The 19,829-nt window shown below is 39.2% G+C and overlaps 1 protein-coding gene across 1 annotated transcript in view; it reads left to right on the forward strand.

The window, feature by feature from the left end:
* The window catches only part of LOC124776600 (sodium-independent sulfate anion transporter-like), a 171,574-nt gene that overhangs the window by 135,005 nt on the left and 16,740 nt on the right, over nucleotides 1-19,829 (forward strand). The window contains exons 8-11 of the mRNA XM_047251668.1: nucleotides 4,016-4,177; nucleotides 6,364-6,504; nucleotides 6,902-7,047; nucleotides 10,820-10,984. Of these exons, the coding sequence (XP_047107624.1) occupies nucleotides 4,016-4,177; nucleotides 6,364-6,504; nucleotides 6,902-7,047; nucleotides 10,820-10,984 (614 nt within the window). The remainder of the gene's footprint in view (nucleotides 1-4,015; nucleotides 4,178-6,363; nucleotides 6,505-6,901; nucleotides 7,048-10,819; nucleotides 10,985-19,829) is intronic.

Raw genomic sequence — 19,829 nt, forward strand, 5'->3', positions numbered from 1 at the left:
TCTTTTCTAATATCTACATTTCTTACTCTGTACATTCGTGTTTTTCCCTTAACTGCTCCTAGAAATTTCATTTACCCTGCTTGTAGTCTGCTCCAGTCCCTTTCTGTCATTGTCCATGATTCTCCTCCATAGGTGACAATAGGGAAGTAATAACTCTTATACATAAGGAGTTTTGCTTGTTCTTAAACTTCCTTATTCCAAGTCAGGTGTTTTAGTGTTTGGTAGAAATTGCCTCCCTTCTCTAACCTCTTATTAATTTCGTTGGTTTTTCTTCCATCACTAGATATTTCACTCCCTAAATAAGTGACACTGTCTACAACTTTGAGGGGTTCTCCATTCAAAGTAATATTTCTTTTGATCCCTTTGTCTCTTCCCAATACCATTACTTCACTCTTATCTTTATTTATTTTTATCCAAACCTTTTCATTATTTCCTTCCACGCATCAAGTTATAGTTGTACATCTACCTCTTTATCACCCCATATTACCATATCATCTACAAAAATCATCTTTTTGTCTTTTTTCTTTTACTATGTCTTTAACTTCACTATTCATTCCCTCCATCACAACATTAAAAAGTGCAGGAGATAGAATACTTCCTTGTTTAAATCCTTGTCTTATTTCGAAGTATTCAGAGTTCCCCAGTGGTATTCTAATTCTACCACTGTGTCCTCTATACATTGTCTTTATTACATTAATGTATCCATCTTCTGTATATGTCGTCTTCATTTCTTCCCAGAGTCTTTACCTGTTAACTGAGTCATATGCCTTTTCTATGTCTATAAAAACCATTATCACCCTTTTGTTATACTCCCAACTTTTTTCCATCGGTTGATGGATAGAAAATTTCAGGTCGATTGTGCTTCTTCATTTCCTAAACCCATGATGTTCTTCACTCAGCTCCTTTTCTATATTTTCACTTACTCGATTTAGTAAAATTCCTTCAAAAATCTTGGCTGTATGAATCATAAGGATTATTCCTCTGTAGTTTTTACAAAGTCTTTTATTGCCTTCTTTGAAGATGGTAACAGTGTCTCTCCTTCAATCATCAGGTATTGTACTATTTCTCCACACACTTGATAGTACTCTATACAGTCACTGCATTCCCACTGGATCTGCTGCTCTTATCATGTCCACTGATACATCATCAGGTCCTGGGACTTTCCCCCCATTCATCTTCTTCACAGCTATTTCCATTTCTTCCCATGTAATTTGTCCTAATTCTGCTTCCCAACTTCTCTCAATTTCTCCATGATTTGTTGTTTCCTTGTGTACCTGCTCCTCAGCGTTTAACAGTTTCTTAAAATGTTCTCTCCAAATATCTTTTGTATTCCCTGGAACTTCAATCACAGTACCATCCTCTATTTCCATCTTTACTGTTTCCTTTTATTATTCATCATTTTATAGAACATTTTGTTATTGCTCTTCACATCTTCTTCAGGTTTTTTTGTAAACTCTTTCCATGCCTTTTTCTTTGCTGTTTCCACTATTTCTCTGCACTTCTTCTTTTCCTCTATATATCTTTTATGGTCCTCATCATTTTTAGTTTTCCACCACTTTCTCCATGCCCCATTTTTTTTCTACTAACTGCTTGGATTGTGGTATCATCCCACCAACCTGTCTGTCTTACTTTTTCCTTTCCAGATGTCCTGCCACATACTCTTTGTGCTGCTTCAACTAAAGTGTCTTGAATAAGCTCCATTATTTTTCTACATCACAGAAAACTTCTTTTGGAAAGATATTTTGGTGATATTGTGTCCAATTGGCACAATCCAGAGCTGCTTGGAGAAACCTGCCCATAATGAAACATTCTCAAGTGGGGAGAGATTCGGCAACCTTTCTGGCCAAGGTTTGGTTTGGCAAGCATGCATACAAGCAGTAGAAACTTTCACCATGTGTGGATGGGCATTGCCTTGCTGAAATATAAGCCCAGGATGGCTTGTTGTGAAGGGAAACAACACGTGATGTACAATATCATTGACATACTGCTGTGCTGTAAGGGTGCCACAGAAGACAACGAAAGGGATATTGCTATGCAAAGAAATGGCACCTACACCATCACATCTGGAATCTAATTGACTGCAGTAAAATTGTCTTCAAGCCTGCTTCAGATTGAGCCCTGATGACCAGCAGACATGTCTCTGTAGGTGCCATGGACAATGACAGGATACTAGCCTTACTGTCATCTGCTGTATGGGCTGACAACCAGGAGCGATGGTCTGGGCTTTTTGTAACAGGACCCCTTTGATTGTCATCTGTGGCACCCTTATAGAACAGCGGTATGTGAGTGATATTCTACATCCCACATTGTTTCCCTTCATGGCTAACTATCCTGGGCTTACATTTCAGCAAGATAATGCCTGCCCACATGTGGTGAGAGTTACTACTGCTTATCTTCATGTTTAGCAAACCCCACTTTGGCCAGCCAGGTTGCCAAATCTCTCCCCAACTGAGACGTTTGAAGCATTATGGGTAGGGCCCTCCATCCAGCTCAGGATTTTGACAATCTAACATGCCAATTGGCCAGAATTTGGCACAATATCCCTCAGGAGGGCATCCCACAACTTTGTTAAACAATACCAAGCCAAATAATTGCTTGCATAAGGACCAGAGGTGGACCAACATGTTATTGACTTGCCCAATTTGCTAAGCTCTTTCTCTCAAATTTTTCTGAATTTGTTATCATTTGTTTGCCTGTACACATACATCGCTTCTACTGATTTCCATCCCATTCAAGTAGTTCCTTTGCGGTGCACCAGTTTTTTGTTTTTTTTTTTTTTTTTTTTTTTTTTTTTTTTTTTTTTTTTTTTTTTTGAGTGCACTATAAATAAAGGTTTGCTTCTTTTCATCCTATCTTCTAAGATGAGCCATATGATCAGTATTACCCCACGTATTCTGCATTTGTCTGGCACACAAACTGATTGTTCCATAGGTCAGCTTCCACAAGTTTTTCTATTCTTCTGTGAATAATCTGCATCAGTACTTCATAACCATGCCTTATTACACTTGATGGTTTGATAGTATTTAGATCTGTCTTATTTGAAATTGAAATTATTACATTCTGGTCAAACTTTGGAGTTTTTTGCCCTGTCTCATATTTTGCAAACCAAGTGGAATAGTTTTGTCATTACTGGTTCTCCCAGGGATCTCAACATTTCTAAGAATATTTCACCTACCCTTGGGGCCTTGTTTCAACTTACCTCTTTCAGTACTATATCAAATTCTTGCAGTATCATATTTCTCATCACATCTTCATTTACTTCCTCTGCCATGTATATAATTTTGTATTCAAGTTCATCCCCCTCATAGAGTCCTTTTGTGTACTCCTTCCACTACCATCTGAACTCTTGATATTCATACTACTGCTTCTCTCTCCTTCAAAAGTTTCTTTAACTTTCCTACAGGTGGTAACTATCTTTCCCCTAGTATGGCATACTTCTAAATCCTTGCATTTCTCATCTAGCCATTCTTGCTTAGCTGTTTTGCATATTCTGTTAATCTCATTTGCTAAATTTTTTATTCCTTTTCATCTACTTTTTTAGGTTTCCTCTTTTTGCCAGTTAAATTCCATATCTTTTATGTTGCCATTTTTACTTGTTTGATCCTCTGCTGCCTTCACTATTTCATCCCTCAAAGCTACCCATTGGCCCTCTGCAGTATTCCATTCCTTTTTTCAGTTGACAAAGCTCCATTTGAAACTCTCAATAACCTCTGGCTCGTTCAGTTTACCTAGGTCCCATCTCCATACTTTCCTACCTTTTTACAATTTCTTCTGTTATTTTCACCTAATGAGAGCATTTGTTTGAGTCAGCTATTTTGCAGCCCTCTCCAGCAATGTTTATCCTGATTGGACAGTGTGTTCTCTAATTATTACAATGTGCTCAGTACAATGCACTCTTTTCAACTCCTTTGTTTTTTATCTCCTATATTTTTATTTTTTCTGAAAGAAACCATTGTACAAAACATTTTAACCAACTTCAGCATTAACACTAATTATGTATTTCTTATACTTGTAGCAAATGGTAAACCAACAGATGCTACACAAGAACTACTCGCCATTGGAGTCTGCAACATTGGTAATTCATTTGTTCAAGGATTTCCTGGAAGTGGTTCATTGTCTCGTAGTGCTGTTAATAATTCAAGTGGTGTGAGGACAACTCTAGGAGGCCTCTACACAGGTAATAATAATAATAATTCACAGTTTTATCCACTCCACACAAACTCAAACTTCAATCCATCAGTTGTTTGCAAAATTTTGTTTATTGTGTCTGTTGCATAATATTAATTACCTTCCTCATACTATCAGAGAAACCATTTTGTATTTCTGTTTTAAGACTATGGCATGATTAAAAGTTTAAATTGAATATCTTTCAGAATGCCAAGGGTACTTCTTGAGCTACCTAATAATTTGCCTTCAGGCAAAATCAAACAATGGAAAATCCAGGATGGAATTTAATAGTATTATGGAAAGGATAGCTGCTACTCACCAAATAGCGGAGATGCTGAGTCACAGATAGGCGTAAGAAAAAGACTGTCAGAAAGTGATCTTTCAGCCAACAATGCCTTGTCAAAAAGAGATAAAACACACACAACACAAACACACGTGGCCACAGTCTCTGGCAGCTGAAGCTGTGATCAGCAGTGGATGATGATAGAGGCAGGTGGGTGATGGGGGTAATAAGGAGACTGGTGCGGGAGGGAGAGGGATAGCAGGGTAGGGGTGGGAGATGGTAAAGTACTTTTTTTGGGAGTGAGCTGGGATTAGGTGGAGAGAGGGTAGGGCAGTTAGGTGCAGTTGGGGCATTAGACGGGCCAGGGGAGAGGTGGGGGTGGGGGTGGGGGAATGGAAAAAGGGAGAAGTAAAAGGACTGGGTGTGTTGGTGGAATAGAGGCTGTACGGTGCTTGAATGGGAACAAGGAAGGAACTAGATAGGTAAAGACAATCTCTAATGAAGTCTGAGACCGGGAGGTTTACGGGAATGTTGGACATGTTGCAGGGAGAGTTCCCACCTGTGTAGCTCAGAAAAGCTGGTGTTGGTAAGAAGGAACTAGATGGCACAGGCTGTGAAGCAGTCACTGACATGAAGAATGTATTGTTGGGCAGTGTACTCAGCAACAGGGTGGTCCAGTTGTTTCTTGCCCACAGTTTGTCAGTGGCAATTTATGTGGCTAGACAGCTTGTCGGTTGTCATGCTCACTTGGAATGCAGCACATTGGTTGCAGCTTAACTAACAGTTTTGTCATGCTATCTCCCAAGGCTAGCAGTAGTTCTGACATAATGTCTTCTAATCCAGGGGCCTTATTATGACTTAAGTCTTTCAGTGCTTTGTCAAATTCTTCTCGCAGTATCATATCTCCTATCTCATTTTCATCTACATCCTCTTCCCATTGTATACTCTCTCTAAGTACTTGTTCTAGCTTTCAACTTTCCCTTCTTTGCTGAGTACTTTTTTTCCATCTGGCCTCTTGACATTTGTACAACTGCTTCTTTTTTCTCTCAAAAGGCCTCTTTATTTTTCCTGTGGCAGTATCTATCTTTCCCTAGTAAAATATTTTAAATCTGTCCATTTACCTGTGACTCAGCATCTCTGCTATATGGTAAGTAGCAACTATCCTTTTCATAATATTGTAATGATATTGTCTGATATTGCAACAAATCTCCAAATTTATGTAGGACACTAGCATTCAATGTCCCATAGCCACAATGTGGCACAGAATGTTTGTTGTTGAATTATATAATGAAACCACATCACATGTCTTGCAGGGCTCAATAAACCCTGTCCTATATTGTACAGTTATTTGGAATGATGAAGCATATACTCAGCACTAAGGCATTCATTGTGTTTTGTTGCTTTAGAATATCTATGTGCTTTTTCTAGTCATGTTACTTTACAACTGGAATTCTTCTTAAATATTGTGTGTGCTGTTTGCTGACTGAAGAAAAAATAAGAAAAGAAAAAGAAATACAGTTAAAGGGCAGGCAAACCTTTGGATATTGCATTACAGTGGGTATGATGGAGTTTGAAATTGAATAACTGTCCATTGTCTTTCACGACCACCACCTGGAGAAAAACTATAGAAAACCATATAATTCAAACTACACTTGAAAATTTGCAATGAGAATCAATATATAGAACATTCATTAGTTTCATTGCTCAGAGCCACTAGAAAAAGGAAAAAAGTGTGTAAGTATTTCTCATTGTACAAGTTCCAAATTTGTTCTTCAGTATGGAGATTACTATAGTTACACACAAATAACTGCTGAAGTAAAATTAATCTGCTCACTCAGAATCTTTTGAGAAGCCTTTTGTGCTACATTACAGAAAAGGTTATGTGTTTAACTAATACTATTTACTACTTACAGGACTTTTGGTGATTCTATCACTGCTCTTTTTTACCCAGTATTTCTACTTCATACCAAAAGCAAGCCTTGCAGCTATTATTATTGCTGCAGTAATATTTATGGTAGAGCTGCATGTTGTTGTTCCTATCTGGAAGACGAGCAGTAAGTGTCATGGTTCAGTATTGCTGATTATACTAGTATATAGGTGTTAGAACGTAACATAAGTGTTAGTATTTGTTATATAATACATAGGTATCTCTCTCTCTCTCTCTCTCTCTCTCTCTCTCTCTCTCTCTCTCTCTCTCTCTCTTTCTCTTTGTGTGTGTGTGTGTGTATGTGTGTGTGTAATTTTCCAGTCTTCTCTTCATATTGCCTCTTTTGATGTCTTCACAAGATGAATACTAGTCTGTTAAGTACAAATACATTCAACACTGTCAGTGTTACATTATATAAGTGGAATGTCTGAACCTCTGCTGTTGCTTAGTAAGTAGAATGTTTTCTACCTACATGTAACTGGCATAATTTTATCAGAGGCTGTTATACTTGATATGTTTTTCAGAACAGGACCTCATCCCTGGCTTTGCTACCTTTATTGCCTGCTTGGTGCTGCAACTAGAACTGGGAATCGTTGTTGGCATTGGAGTGAATATTCTGTTTGTTCTCTTCAATATTGCAAGACCAAAAATAAGAATTGAAACCAACACAGTAAGTACCATACTTTCAGTGCTTCCTCCATCTGCTGATAATGTAACTTTAACGGCAAAAATTTGTACTTGGATACCTGAATTAACATTTTACTTGTTTTAATCCATTACATATAGGTATCTTATGCTATGAAATGGACAAGCTATGTCCCATCTTCTAAACCAGTTAACAATATTATGGAAAGGGTAGTAGCTACTCATCATGTAGCGGAGATGCTCAGTTGCAGATAGGCACAACAAAAAGACTGTCAGAAAATGAGCCTCAGCAGCCAGAGACTGCAATTATGTGTGAGTTGTGTTTGCATGAGTGTGTGTATGTATGTTTTATCTCTGATGAAGGCCTTCTTGGCCAAAAGCTCATCTTCTGACAGCCTTTTTGCATACTTAAAGTGGTCAAATTGTGGGTTTCAACTGAACTTTTCTCTTGATGATGTGTATCTCCTAGTTGCTTCTATAACACTTTGGTAAGGTATTCATTTCCTCAGATCTTTCAATATGCCAAAACTTCTCCTGTCTCTGCTTCTTTTTCTGTCTACTTTTGCTTTAACAAGAATTTGCTGACAATAATTTTTCCTTTGAATGTGTTCAATCTGGTTTGATTTTCTCTTTCTAATATCCTCCAGTAGAGTTCTAGTTTCCTCCACTTTCTCAAATTCTTCAGCATTTCTTATTGCTTGTGCCCATTTAATTTTCTCTACTCTTCTTCATTGCAAGATTTCAAAGCTTTACAAATATCTCTCATATTTCTTCCTTATTGTCCGAGGTTCGGAGCCATTGTAACTGCACCTCAAATAAAGAATCTTGCAAAACGCTTTTTTATGTTGTTTCTTATTGCTTTTGTAAGTAAGTGTCATATTTTTCTGAAGGCTTTTTATTCATATGATATCATTTTACTATTCACTCCAAAATTATCTGATGATCTCCTTCACTCTCTGTGACCTCTTGATCTCACATATTTAATCACTTTCATTTCCTCTCCACTTTTATTGTAGCTATACTGGTAAGGCTATGTCCACAAGTCTTTCACCATAGGTGTTAAACAGGGGTGGAGATATTTAATAACTTTCTCTTGATAGCCATTTTATCTATTTCTTCTTCCTACCATTGTCCTGTGTCTTACAAATAATTCCCTACTAATCTCCTGTTATTCCATTCAGTTCTTATTTTCTATAATATTTTAAACATTGCCTTCCATTTCCCTTAAAGCACTTTATTAAGTTATGAAACATACATATTTCTTCCTATTGACTTCATCATACTTTCTGTCAACATGCATCCAATGGTTTCTCTGATTACCTTCTCTCCCCTTAATCCAAACTGATCCTCTTATAAGTTGTTATCTCTCTTGTCATCCATACTTCACAGTATTGGATGATTAATAGCATAATATTTTACAATGGTTAATTACAACTGAAGTTCCTAACATTTGTTTCTCTGTCTTTAATGCATAACACCCGTCACTCCACACCCATAAAGATTATCTTAATTATAGGATTTGTCAAACCTAGTGAAGTAAAGAAAGCACTGGTAATGTAATGCTCTGGCCACATAAAAACAGATAAAACTGTCTACTGACCAAAGTAATAGGGGACAGTAGTTCTAGAGACAGAAATTCTTAGGGTGAATCTCAACTTTTTTTGTTGATTCATTCAGATGTCATATTTTGTTGGTCTTTTCATAAAGAAGAACCTCCAGGGATGTGGGGAGTATCAGAGTATTAATTACATAGAATACCAGACATGAGAAACTGCTTTAGTATAATGCCTTTAACTACCATTATTCTCCAGTTCCCTGTATGTGCTTAAAAGGCAATAATTTAATATAGTTAACTGGAAGCAAATAAAAAGAAAAGAAAACTTAAAAACTGATGTTTTTATTTCTTATACAAAGTGGCTGTAGTTTATCTACACTCCTGGAAATTGAAATAAGAACACCGTGAATTCATTGCCCCAGGAAGGGGAAACTTTATTGACACATTCCTGGGGTCAGATACATCACATGATCACACTGACAGAATCACAGGCACATAGACACAGGCAACAGAGCATGCACAATGTCGGCACTAGTACAGTGTATATCCACCTTTCACAGCAATGCAGGCTGATATTCTCCCATGGAGACGATCGTAGAGATACTGGATGTAGTCCTGTGGAACGGCTTGCCATGCCATTTCCACCTGGCGCCTCAGTTGGACCAGCGTTCGTGCTGGACGTGCAGACCGCGTGAGACGACGCTTCATCCAGTCCCAAACATGCTCAATGGGGGACAGATCCGGAGATCTTGCTGGCCAGGGTAGTTGACTTACACCTTCTAGAGCACGTTGGGTGGCACGGGATACATGCGGACGTGCATTGTCCTGTTGTAACAGCAAGTTCCCTTGCCGGTCTAGGAATGGTAGAACGATGGGTTCGATGACGGTTTGGATGTACCGTGCACTATTCAGTGTCCCCTCGACGATCACCAGTAGTGTACGGCCAGTGTAGGAGATCGCTCCCCACACCATGATGCCGGGTGTTGGCCCTGTGTGCCTCGGTCGTATGCAGTCCTGATTGTGGTGCTCACCTGCACGGCGCCAAACACGCATACGACCATCATTGGCACCAAGGCAGAAGCGACTCTCATCGCTGAAGACGACACGTCTCCATTCGTCCCTCCATTCACGTCTGTCGCGACACCACTGGAGGCGGGCTGCACGATGTTGGGGCGTGAGCGGAAGACGGCCTAACGGTGTGCGGGACCGTAGCCCAGCTTCATGGAGATGGTTGCGAATGGTCCTCGCCGATACCCCAGGAGCAACAGTGTCCCTAATTTGCTGGGAAGTGGCGGTACGGTCCCCTACGGCACTGCGTAGGATCCTACGGTCTTGGCGTGCATCCGTGCGTCGCTGCGGTCCGGTCCCAGGTCGACGGGCACGTGCACCTTCCGCCGACCACTGGCGACAACATCGATGTACTGTGGAGACCTCACGTCCCACGTGTTGAGCAATTCGGCGGTACGTCCACCCGGCCTCCCGCATGCCCACTATACGCCCTCGCTCAAAGTCCGTCAACTGCACATACGGTTCACGTCCACGCTGTCACGGCATGCTACCAGTGTTAAAGACTGCGATGGAGCTCCGTATGCCACGGCAAACTGGCTGACACTGACGGCGGCGGTGCACAAATGCTGCGCAGCTAGCGCCATTCGACGGCCAACACCGCGGTTCCTGGTGTGTCCGCTGTGCCGTGCGTGTGATCATTGCTTGTACAGCCCTCTCGCAGTGTCCGGAGCAAGTATGGTGGGTCTGACACACCGGTGTCAATGTGTTCTTTTTTCCATTTCCAGGAGTGTATTTTTGTTCACTATTTACAAGAGTGTTCTAAGAACTGCTGTGGATCACATTACATGCTGTCAGAATAGTATGTATGTATTTTAGCTATCCCCTAATCTAGAACCCATGATTCCATCTTTCTTAACTACTGTGGAAAAGTAGGGACAAGAACTGTGTAGAGCAGACACTCAAGACACACAGTTAAAAATCACAATAAGAGATTGCTTGAGGCACACATCTTTTTTGCACGTCTGATGTGTTGTTGCCACATACCATTGTATTCCATTACACAGATTATTTGTCTATCTGAAGTATTTCAACACAGATTCACATAATACCATTTATAATACTCATATGTCAGGATATCTATTCTTTATTCATTTAAGAACAATTTTTGAATAAAGAAACCAAGTAATTGATGAAGAATAATGGGCAGTTAATTTCAGTTAAACTTTTGTTACAGACACTGGAAGGTGTGGAATATTTGGAAATAACTCCTGACAGGTGCTTGATCTTCCCATCAGTTGACTATGTACGCAATTTGGTGATGAAGCATAGCATGAGGAATGACATGCCAGTTGTCATTAACTGCACTCATGTATTTAAAGCAGATTACACAGCTGCCAAGGTAAATTATTTAGTAGTTTTGTATTTAGTACCCTTTTTCCAGAATGTGAGATCTCTGAGTGTAATAATATGACTGATAGTACAGTATACCATATAGTAAGACTGTGAGCATATCTTGACTGCAGCTAAGAGTCAACAGTAACAATAATTGAAAAACAAGTAAAATAAACTTCCACTGCCACTCACCAGATTTTTGTAAATGAAATGGATAACAAAAAGCCAATGCAAAAACTGTTCTGAAAGACCTCTCTTGGGAACAAAGAGGCAAATGCCAGACTTTTGTGGTGAATTGAAAATGATTCTCGTTTATGGAATTTATCAGTACTGGCAAAATAATGTGGATTTTTGTAATGCATTCTGGAAACAAAGTGTCAGAGCCCAGAATTCACTATTAGGCGCAAAGACTACAAAAGTGAGAATGAGAAAATAATTGATCATACTGATCTTCTGTTTACAATGTAGGAAAAGACAAGAGTGCTACTTACTGTAAAGAAGACATATCAAGTTGCAGACAGGCACAATTAAAAGACAGTTACATAAAGCTTTTGGCCACAGCCATTATCAGTAAAAGAGAGACGCACACCATTCACTCAAGCAAGATAAATGTAGACCACCCTGTGGCACAACAAGTGGCTGAACACAACACACTAGATTTCAATGGTTGCTTCACTACTTGAGCCATCTGGATCCATCCCTCCCCCACCAGCTTTTCTGAACTGTGCAGATGGGAGATATCCCAACAACACATTCTCCGCTCCCATAATTATCCCAGCCTCGACCTACGGTAACATAATGTCCCTACTCCATCCACCCAACTGTTTCCACTCACTTGTCTTCTCATCTCCTTCCCATTGTCACCTCCCACCCTGTTTATCTGCAGCCCTCTGCCAATGCAATATGCCTGTCTTTCCCTGTTCCTCTCCTTTTTGCTCCTTTTTTCCCCACCCCCCTGTCCCACAACTTCCTGACACTGCACCTGTTAGCATTCTAGTCCCTGCAGACTCCACCAGACAGCATTTGTCTCTCTCCCCTGCTGTACATTACTACTTCTTCCCCTCCCCACACCATCCAGATTGCTGCTGGCTCCCACTTGATAGTTGCATTCTGGCCTAAGATGCTGGAGTTGGCAGTGGTATGTGCATGAGGTGTGGTTGTTTGTGTGAATGGTGTGTGTCTCTCTTTTACTGATGATGGCTGTGGCCAAAAGCTTTATGTAACTGTCTTTTAATTGTGCCTGTCTGTAGCTTGACGTGTCTTCTTTACAGTAAGTAGCAGTCTGTCTTTTCCTACATTGTTAATCTACTATTTGATAGACAAGAGAAAATAAAAAAAATATTTGTGCCTCAAGGACAGATGGTAAATCAGTAATTTTACTATTATGTATCAGTACTTGTTGAAGGGCCACTAATATAACACCAAGAATTATACAAAACTAATTGCTGCATGAGGGCAATGTGCCCCATCCCACAGCACTCTCTGTTAAGCAATTTTATAAGTTTTTATTTCACTCAGTAATGGTTGGCTCTCCCTTGCTCACAGGAATGATCAAATAGGCTCTCCCGTAGGTAAAGCAGGTGGTAGACTTCCTTTCATCACTAGGATACTATGAAAATGCAGTCAGTCTACAAAAGACAAGATGAGAAGGTAAACCAAAGACTGAGTTTTATTGGCTCAACACTTAAAAGGTGCATGAACTCTGCCAAAGACACTGCCTACATTGTACTTGTCCCTGATCTTCTGGAGTATTTCTGTGCAGTATGCAGTTCTTATCATTTAGGATTGACAGAGAATCACGAAATAGGAGAGAGATTGTCACGGGCATAATGCACGAGTCTGGGTGGCTAGATGAAAACAAAGGCATTTTCCATTGTGGCAAGATATTTTCATGAAATTTCAGTCACCAACTTTCTCTTCTGAGCGACTTACATGTTCATTTTTCAATCATGCTATTTGAGAGTGGGACAGAGGGAAATAGTTTAAAAGCAGTTCTATCAATCCTTTCCCAATCACACAAGTGTGAAATGCAGCATTGTCACGTGAATGTAGATAAAGGTGGTTGTTTACAAAACATTCGTGTGACACATTCTAGAATACTGTTCAAGTGTTTGGTAGCCATATGAAATACAACATAGCAGTTTGGTGAATACACTGCTGGCACTGATATGACAACATGAAATCAGACAATCATGGTTAGTGGTGGAAAGACATCTACAAAGGGTTAGGAACCACACGCAGGGAAACAGCATCAAGTTGCAGAACTAAGTTCTAATGGTTATTTGAATTCAGATACATCAGGGATTGTGCTGAAAATCATGAAAGCACCGGGCACTCACCAACTGCATGCAAACTAAACAATGTCCAGTGTGTCAGTGACTTGATAATGGGGCACAGGCAAATCACAATTGATGAACTAGAGAAGGCAACAGGTCTCTCAAGGGGAACACTCCATGCCATCATTCATAAGGATTTGAAGATGAAGAAGGTGTGTGCACAATGGATGCCTGATTCCCTCACCATTGTGCGCAAACAGAAGTTTGCAGAGATATGCCAACAGTGTAACAGTACAGTGCAGATCCAGTGGAGTTCTTTGAGCATCTGGTCACCATCAATGGGTCATGGATATTCCACCAGACTCCAGAAAAGAAATGCTAGCCTGTGGAGCAGAAGCCTGCTGGGAGCCTAATCTCAAGTAGTCACAGCCAGGACTTTTCATGTAGAAACAAATGGCAACTGTGTTCTGGGATTGGGAAGCAATGCTGCTGGTGTATTGACTCTCTATCAAAATGACCCTCACAAGTGCTTGGTGCTGTGGTTCACTACCAACAAATTCAACAATGCCACCACAGAAAATGGGGCTGTGGTATTCTACTCCAAAACAACAGCCACATGACAGTTACTAGACCATAGCAAACCAGAGTTTAATGTGCTGCCACATACACCACATTCACCAAATCTGAGTCCTAGCTACTATGCCCTATTAAACACAATGGAAGAGATCACACAGGGTAAGAAGATCACTACCTTGATGAATTTCATGCAGTTATCCACCAGTGGTATCTGGGTAGCCCAAATAATGGTTTGCTATGCAAATGCAGAAGCTGCCAGAGTGATTGCAAAAGTTCATAGACATTGTCAGGGGAATACCTGTAAAATAATATAGTAAATATGTCCTGTGAATACAAAAAATTGTTGTGTCTATCATTTTTGAACACCCAAGTACACACGTATCCACTTCTGTAGATCTTATTCCTGAAACCTCCGTCTCTGGAATATTCTCGTCTTGTTGGAACTGAAAAGTCACATGGAAGTACACCATTTCAGGACAGTAGAGAACTTTGAAACAGTCATCATGTACCTATCAACAGCAACTCTAGTGTTTTAGTTCCAGCTCTGTTATAGCAGTGGATTCAAAGCGTTGTAAGTCTGTTAAGAAAGTAGCATACGTAATTAGTTATTTACATGGCATAAAAATCTTGTAAAAATCTAGTCTCATTACTTTATTTCCAAACCGTAGACACATCAAACATTTATATACTTACTTAAATTTCTTTTTACTTGTAGTCATCAAATGATGGCTTTCACAGATGTCATATCTGTATACATAAGATTAATGCATAATATCATTGATATAAATATGCCGTAAACAGTTTTGACACATTACAGATTGCATAATAAGGTAAGGGTTTCTACGCTTATATACAAAGATTTATATCTACTTTTGGACTTACCAATTTCTGTTGCCCCACTCAGGTTATTTCATACCCCACAGCTACTTTTATATCTACTTTCATAGCTTACAGCATGTATCAGTGTTCAAGGGTCAACATTGTTAACACTTAATATGTTGTTGTTGTGGTCTTCAGTCCAGAGACTGATTTGATGCAGCTCTCCATGCTACTCTATCCTGTGCAAGCCTCTTAAGGGGAGCCGGAGGTGCCTATGCTGCCCATGTTAAAATCACTAAGTTTGAGGAACATTTATGAATAAACTACCAAATAGAAAAATTTGAATTTCTTTTTACATATAGAGTGGTTTAGTATTGCAGTTACGACAGAGGGATTTTGGAGTATCTTTTCTAGTTTCCTTCCAATTATTTTTTTTTATTAATGACCCAAATTTTTTTACAAATAATTGCTTTATAATTAAACTGAAATGAAACTACTGAACATATTGCCAAATGGCTGTGTTACAATGTAAGTTTGACCACTAGGAGTGCTGTATAAAAATTTCATCTCTCTAGCTTGAGTGGATTTTGAGAAAATGTTCCTTATATTCGAAAAATTCTAATTTACGGGAAATGGCTATCAGAGTTTCTCAATACATTCCTGCACTATAGGATGGATTATCAGGGTCTTCTTCTTCATCCTCCAAAAGCTTCCTCTTCTGTCTTCTTTTCTGGCCTGTTGTTTCATCATACTTCATATGCCTTTCTCTTCTTTCTGCTCCTCTTATCCTTTCTCTGTCAATATTTCTTTGTGCTCGTACAGTGTTCACCCCAGCTGTAAATCCTAATGCCTTCAGAACTTCACACTTCACACTGTTCCCTTGGTTGTAGGTTGCTATTGCATCATGAATGCCAAAGTGCAGTGTTTTTATGCTTACAAACACCCTTTTAGGAATCACTTTCCAAATCAAATTGTTTACACTCTCATTAGGATTCTGTGTCTTTCTGTGTAGACATTTGTGTAACAATTCTGGCTGCGCTAAGTCATGAAAAATTGGTTTTATTGCATTTATCACAGCTGCTGGCAAACCATGTTTGTGATCATAGTCCTTTTTTGCGTTATATTTGCACCAGGAATCTTTTGGACACAGGCTGTGTTGAGGGTATTCATTGGAAGAGGCAGTATGAAGGAACAATGCCCACACTGCTTTTCGCATGTCACTAACATTACTAGTATTTTGCCTTATAGCATACCCATAGTATCTCTGTAGACGTTCAATCACCTCATCAGTAAGCCTGCCTCTCCCTCCTATTGTCTTTCCATCACTGAGCTTACTTTAACCCAAAGTTTGTTTGAGCCTTCGAAGCCGTGCACCCATAAGCTTTTGCACATGCCCAATGCATTTCAACTTTTCAACTACAAATTCATTTCCATATGGTTTCAGTTCCTCTGTAGTCTTGAAACCTTTGGAGTCACCATCCCCAAGGTGGTATCTGTACCTAACGTTGTATCTGGGAACTGGACGTTCAAAAATTTGTTTCACTCCATCCACTTCCATTGCTCCACTTGATCCACTAAAATTTGCCTCACAGGTTCCACTGTGCTCTCCTTTGATTTTATTTTTGCACCTACAATGTTTTGATAATATTGCAACATCTATCACTTTTGCACTATCACCACAAGTAGCAGTTACAACCCCATTCAGGGATTTATGACCCCTCTTTTGCCAGGAACCATCTAATGCCACTACCAAATCCCTAGAACCACTGTTCATTTCTACAGATTCCTCCACTGCTTCCTTCATGGTTTTCAAAGCCACATCTTCAACAGAGGATCCTACCAGTTCACAGTAGTACCCAAATTTCCTTGGAGGCGATGGCAAGTTCATAATACCATAAAACAGTTTACCAGCAGCAGACCCTTTTCCAATGGATCGAAGACCATACACAAGTCGAACATTCACATCAAACACTCTAGATCGTCCATTTTCACCAAAGAGACTGGCATGTGAATTGTAGAAAGTCACTTGATACTTGCAACATGCACAGATTATCTTCATCTCACAAGCTAAACCAAAGTGCTTTGTTATCTCTAGTCCCACTACTACACTTGAACACATTTTGCACAGAACACTTTCTTTCAGCACAGAAGATAATAATCCAATATTCAGTACTTCGTTAATATCATCACTGTCACTAACATATTCACGAAATCTGTCACTTCCACCAGTCAGGTTCTTGCTAGAAGATGTCACAGGGCTATGGCCATGTGTTGCTTAGCAGAAGAACGCACTGTTTCAGTAATTGTAGTATCGCAACTTGGTATTAGTGTTAATTTTCTTTTCCCTTCGTTCTTCCTCTTCTTATATACACGGTTACTAAAACGTGGCATTGTAACCAGAACAACGCTTTACACAAGAAGTATAATACTACCAACAACAGGCGCAACACTGAACTAATTCGAAACGGTAAACAGCAAAGAGACGATGTTCTGCGCTCTTAGCACTTCATTTGTCACAGAAAACAATGTAGCCAACCCTTGCACACTCGCTGTATGCGTAACATAAGGCGCTGTATGCGTAACAGGCTGAGAAAATCCCAAGCAGTTCGCCAGGAAGTCACGAGAGGGTGTTAGATGCATTCAGCGGCCGCCCATTTCCTCTGCAGGCGTGGGGGAAAATGGTAATAACTCCACTTCTAGGGCGAGTAGAACAATTATTCAAAGTTTACATTAAAGAGGAATGTTCCAATTAATTTTCGGTAGGAAAAAAAAAAAAAAAAATCGTAATTTTTTGGATTTGACCACCTCCGGCTCCCCTTAATCTCTGAATAATTACTGCAACATACACCCTTCTGCATCTGCTTACTTTATTCATCTCTTGGTCCCCCTCTATAATTTTTACTGCCCACGATTCCCTCCTGTACTAAATTGGTGATCCCTTGATACCTCAGAATGTGCCCTACCAACTGATCCTTTCTTCTAGTCAAGTTGTGCCACAAATTCCTCTTCTTCCCAATTCTATTCAGTACCTCCCCATTAGTTATGTGATCTACCCATCTAATCTTCAGCATTTTCCTGTAGCCCCACATTTCAAAAGCTTCTATTCTCTTCTTGTCTAAACTGTTTATTGTCCATGTTTCACTTCCATACATGCCTACACTCCATGAAAATACTTTCAGAAAAGACTTCCTGACACTTAAATCTATTCTCAATGTTAACAAATTCCTGTTCTTCAGAAATGCTTTCCTTGCCATAGTCTGCATTTTATATCCTCTCTACATTGATGATTATCAGTTATTTTACTCCCCAAATAGCAAAACTCATTAACTACTTTTAAGTGTCTCATTTCCTAATCTAGTACCCTCAGAATCAACTGATTTAATTCGACTACATTCCACTATCCTTTTTTGATTTTGTTGATGTACATCTTATGTCTTTTTTTCAAGACTCTGTCCCTTCCATTCAACTGCTCTTCTAGGTCCTTTTCTGTCTCTGAGAGAATTACAATTTGCTCCATATACTGATTGAATAACATCAGGGAAAGGCTACAACCCTGTTTCACTCCCTTCTCAATCATTGCTTCCCTTTCATGCCCCTCAACTCACATAACTGCCATCTGGTTTCTGTACAAATTGTAAATAGCCTTTCGCTACCTGTATTTTACCCCTCCCACTTTCAGAATTTGAATATCTGTCATAATAATAGATATATGAACCATAAATGAGTTATGTGACTACATACATTTGGTACAAATGGCTGATGTATGTGGAACCTCTTCTCCCGATGGTGGTACAGTGGTTTGGAGCAGTGTTATGTTATGTCATTGTATGTGATGTTGCTGAAGTTCTCTTTAAAATTTCTCCTGTGACACAGCAAATGTGTGCATTATTTGGAAACCACATATTTTAAAAATTGCTTGCATGTATCACACAATTCACCACATTGTGCACTGTTACTTAGGGAGAACCACATCTAAATGTGTTTACTTCTTCTAGGTGTATTAGGGGTGGCTTCACTTAGCTATCTCACTATGTATGTACAAATAGTATATAGTGAAATATTTATTTTGCATAAGGGGATCATGACAGGCCTTCCTGTAAACCAGACCACATATCAGCCTAAGAGTTGTCCATTGGAGATTTTCATCCAAGTGTCACTTCTCAAACCCATGTACTGAAAAGTAGACCTCCTTCTCATTGTCACCAGACTGTATGGAAATTACGAAGTTTTATGATGTCATTTATATGCATGTGAAAAAGAAATGTTCCCAAAATTGACCCCTGTGGCACACTCAGCATTATTTTTTTTAATTACAATGAGAATGTTGGTTTTCTCACACCATTTTGATAATTTTTATCAGTGTATTTTGTATGATTATTATATGCATAGATAGGAGTTCAACTGGTGTCTATTGTATACCTTCAGTTTCTGTAAGGGCAGTTCATGGTTGACCAAACCAAATACAGTTGTAAGAACTAAAAATTTGCAAACAATATTCCTTCTGTCCTTTAGGTAGCTACAGCCTTTTTGTAAAAATTGTGTGATACCTCCTGTGGTATTGCAATATTTTCCAAATCTATCTCGATTTCCTGTGAGGAGATTGTTTCGAATGAAAAAAAGGAACTAAGTTGACACAGCATTACTAATGAAAGATTCTTACTAAATGTGGGAACTAGTGATACTGATCTGTAGTTTGATGCTTTCTCCTTGGATTCTTTTTTATATATTGGTCTCATTATGCCTTCTTTGATGACATATGTAATTGATTTAAACATGACATTTGTACTGTTTTAATTACTGTGTTGGAAAGAGCATTGCAACAATTTCAGTGTTTGTTTTTTACTTCTTGAATTATTTTGTTTATGTGTTGCTCTTCCACTTCCTCAAATTAAATGCCCTAATTGTTGTGTAGTAGTGTTTTGTCGTGCTAAGTGACTCCGTACTTGGAATGTTGGTGAAATAAAATGTTTGTTGAGACTATTACAAACTGATTTTTGGTCTTGTGTAAGTTGACATTCATGCCTGATTTTTATTGCATCCCCTTTTGTGTATGTACATTTTTATTTTATTTGTTAAAGAGATTCCAGGAGGTAAGGCTTATTTCATAATATTTAGAAGTTCTGACTCGAAACTTTGTTTGTCATGTGTATTTTTCTTTAAAAATCTGCAGCGTAGATGATT

The sequence above is a fragment of the Schistocerca piceifrons genome, chromosome 2 (assembly GCF_021461385.2).
Source record: "Schistocerca piceifrons isolate TAMUIC-IGC-003096 chromosome 2, iqSchPice1.1, whole genome shotgun sequence".
NCBI lineage: Eukaryota > Metazoa > Arthropoda > Insecta > Orthoptera > Acrididae > Schistocerca > Schistocerca piceifrons.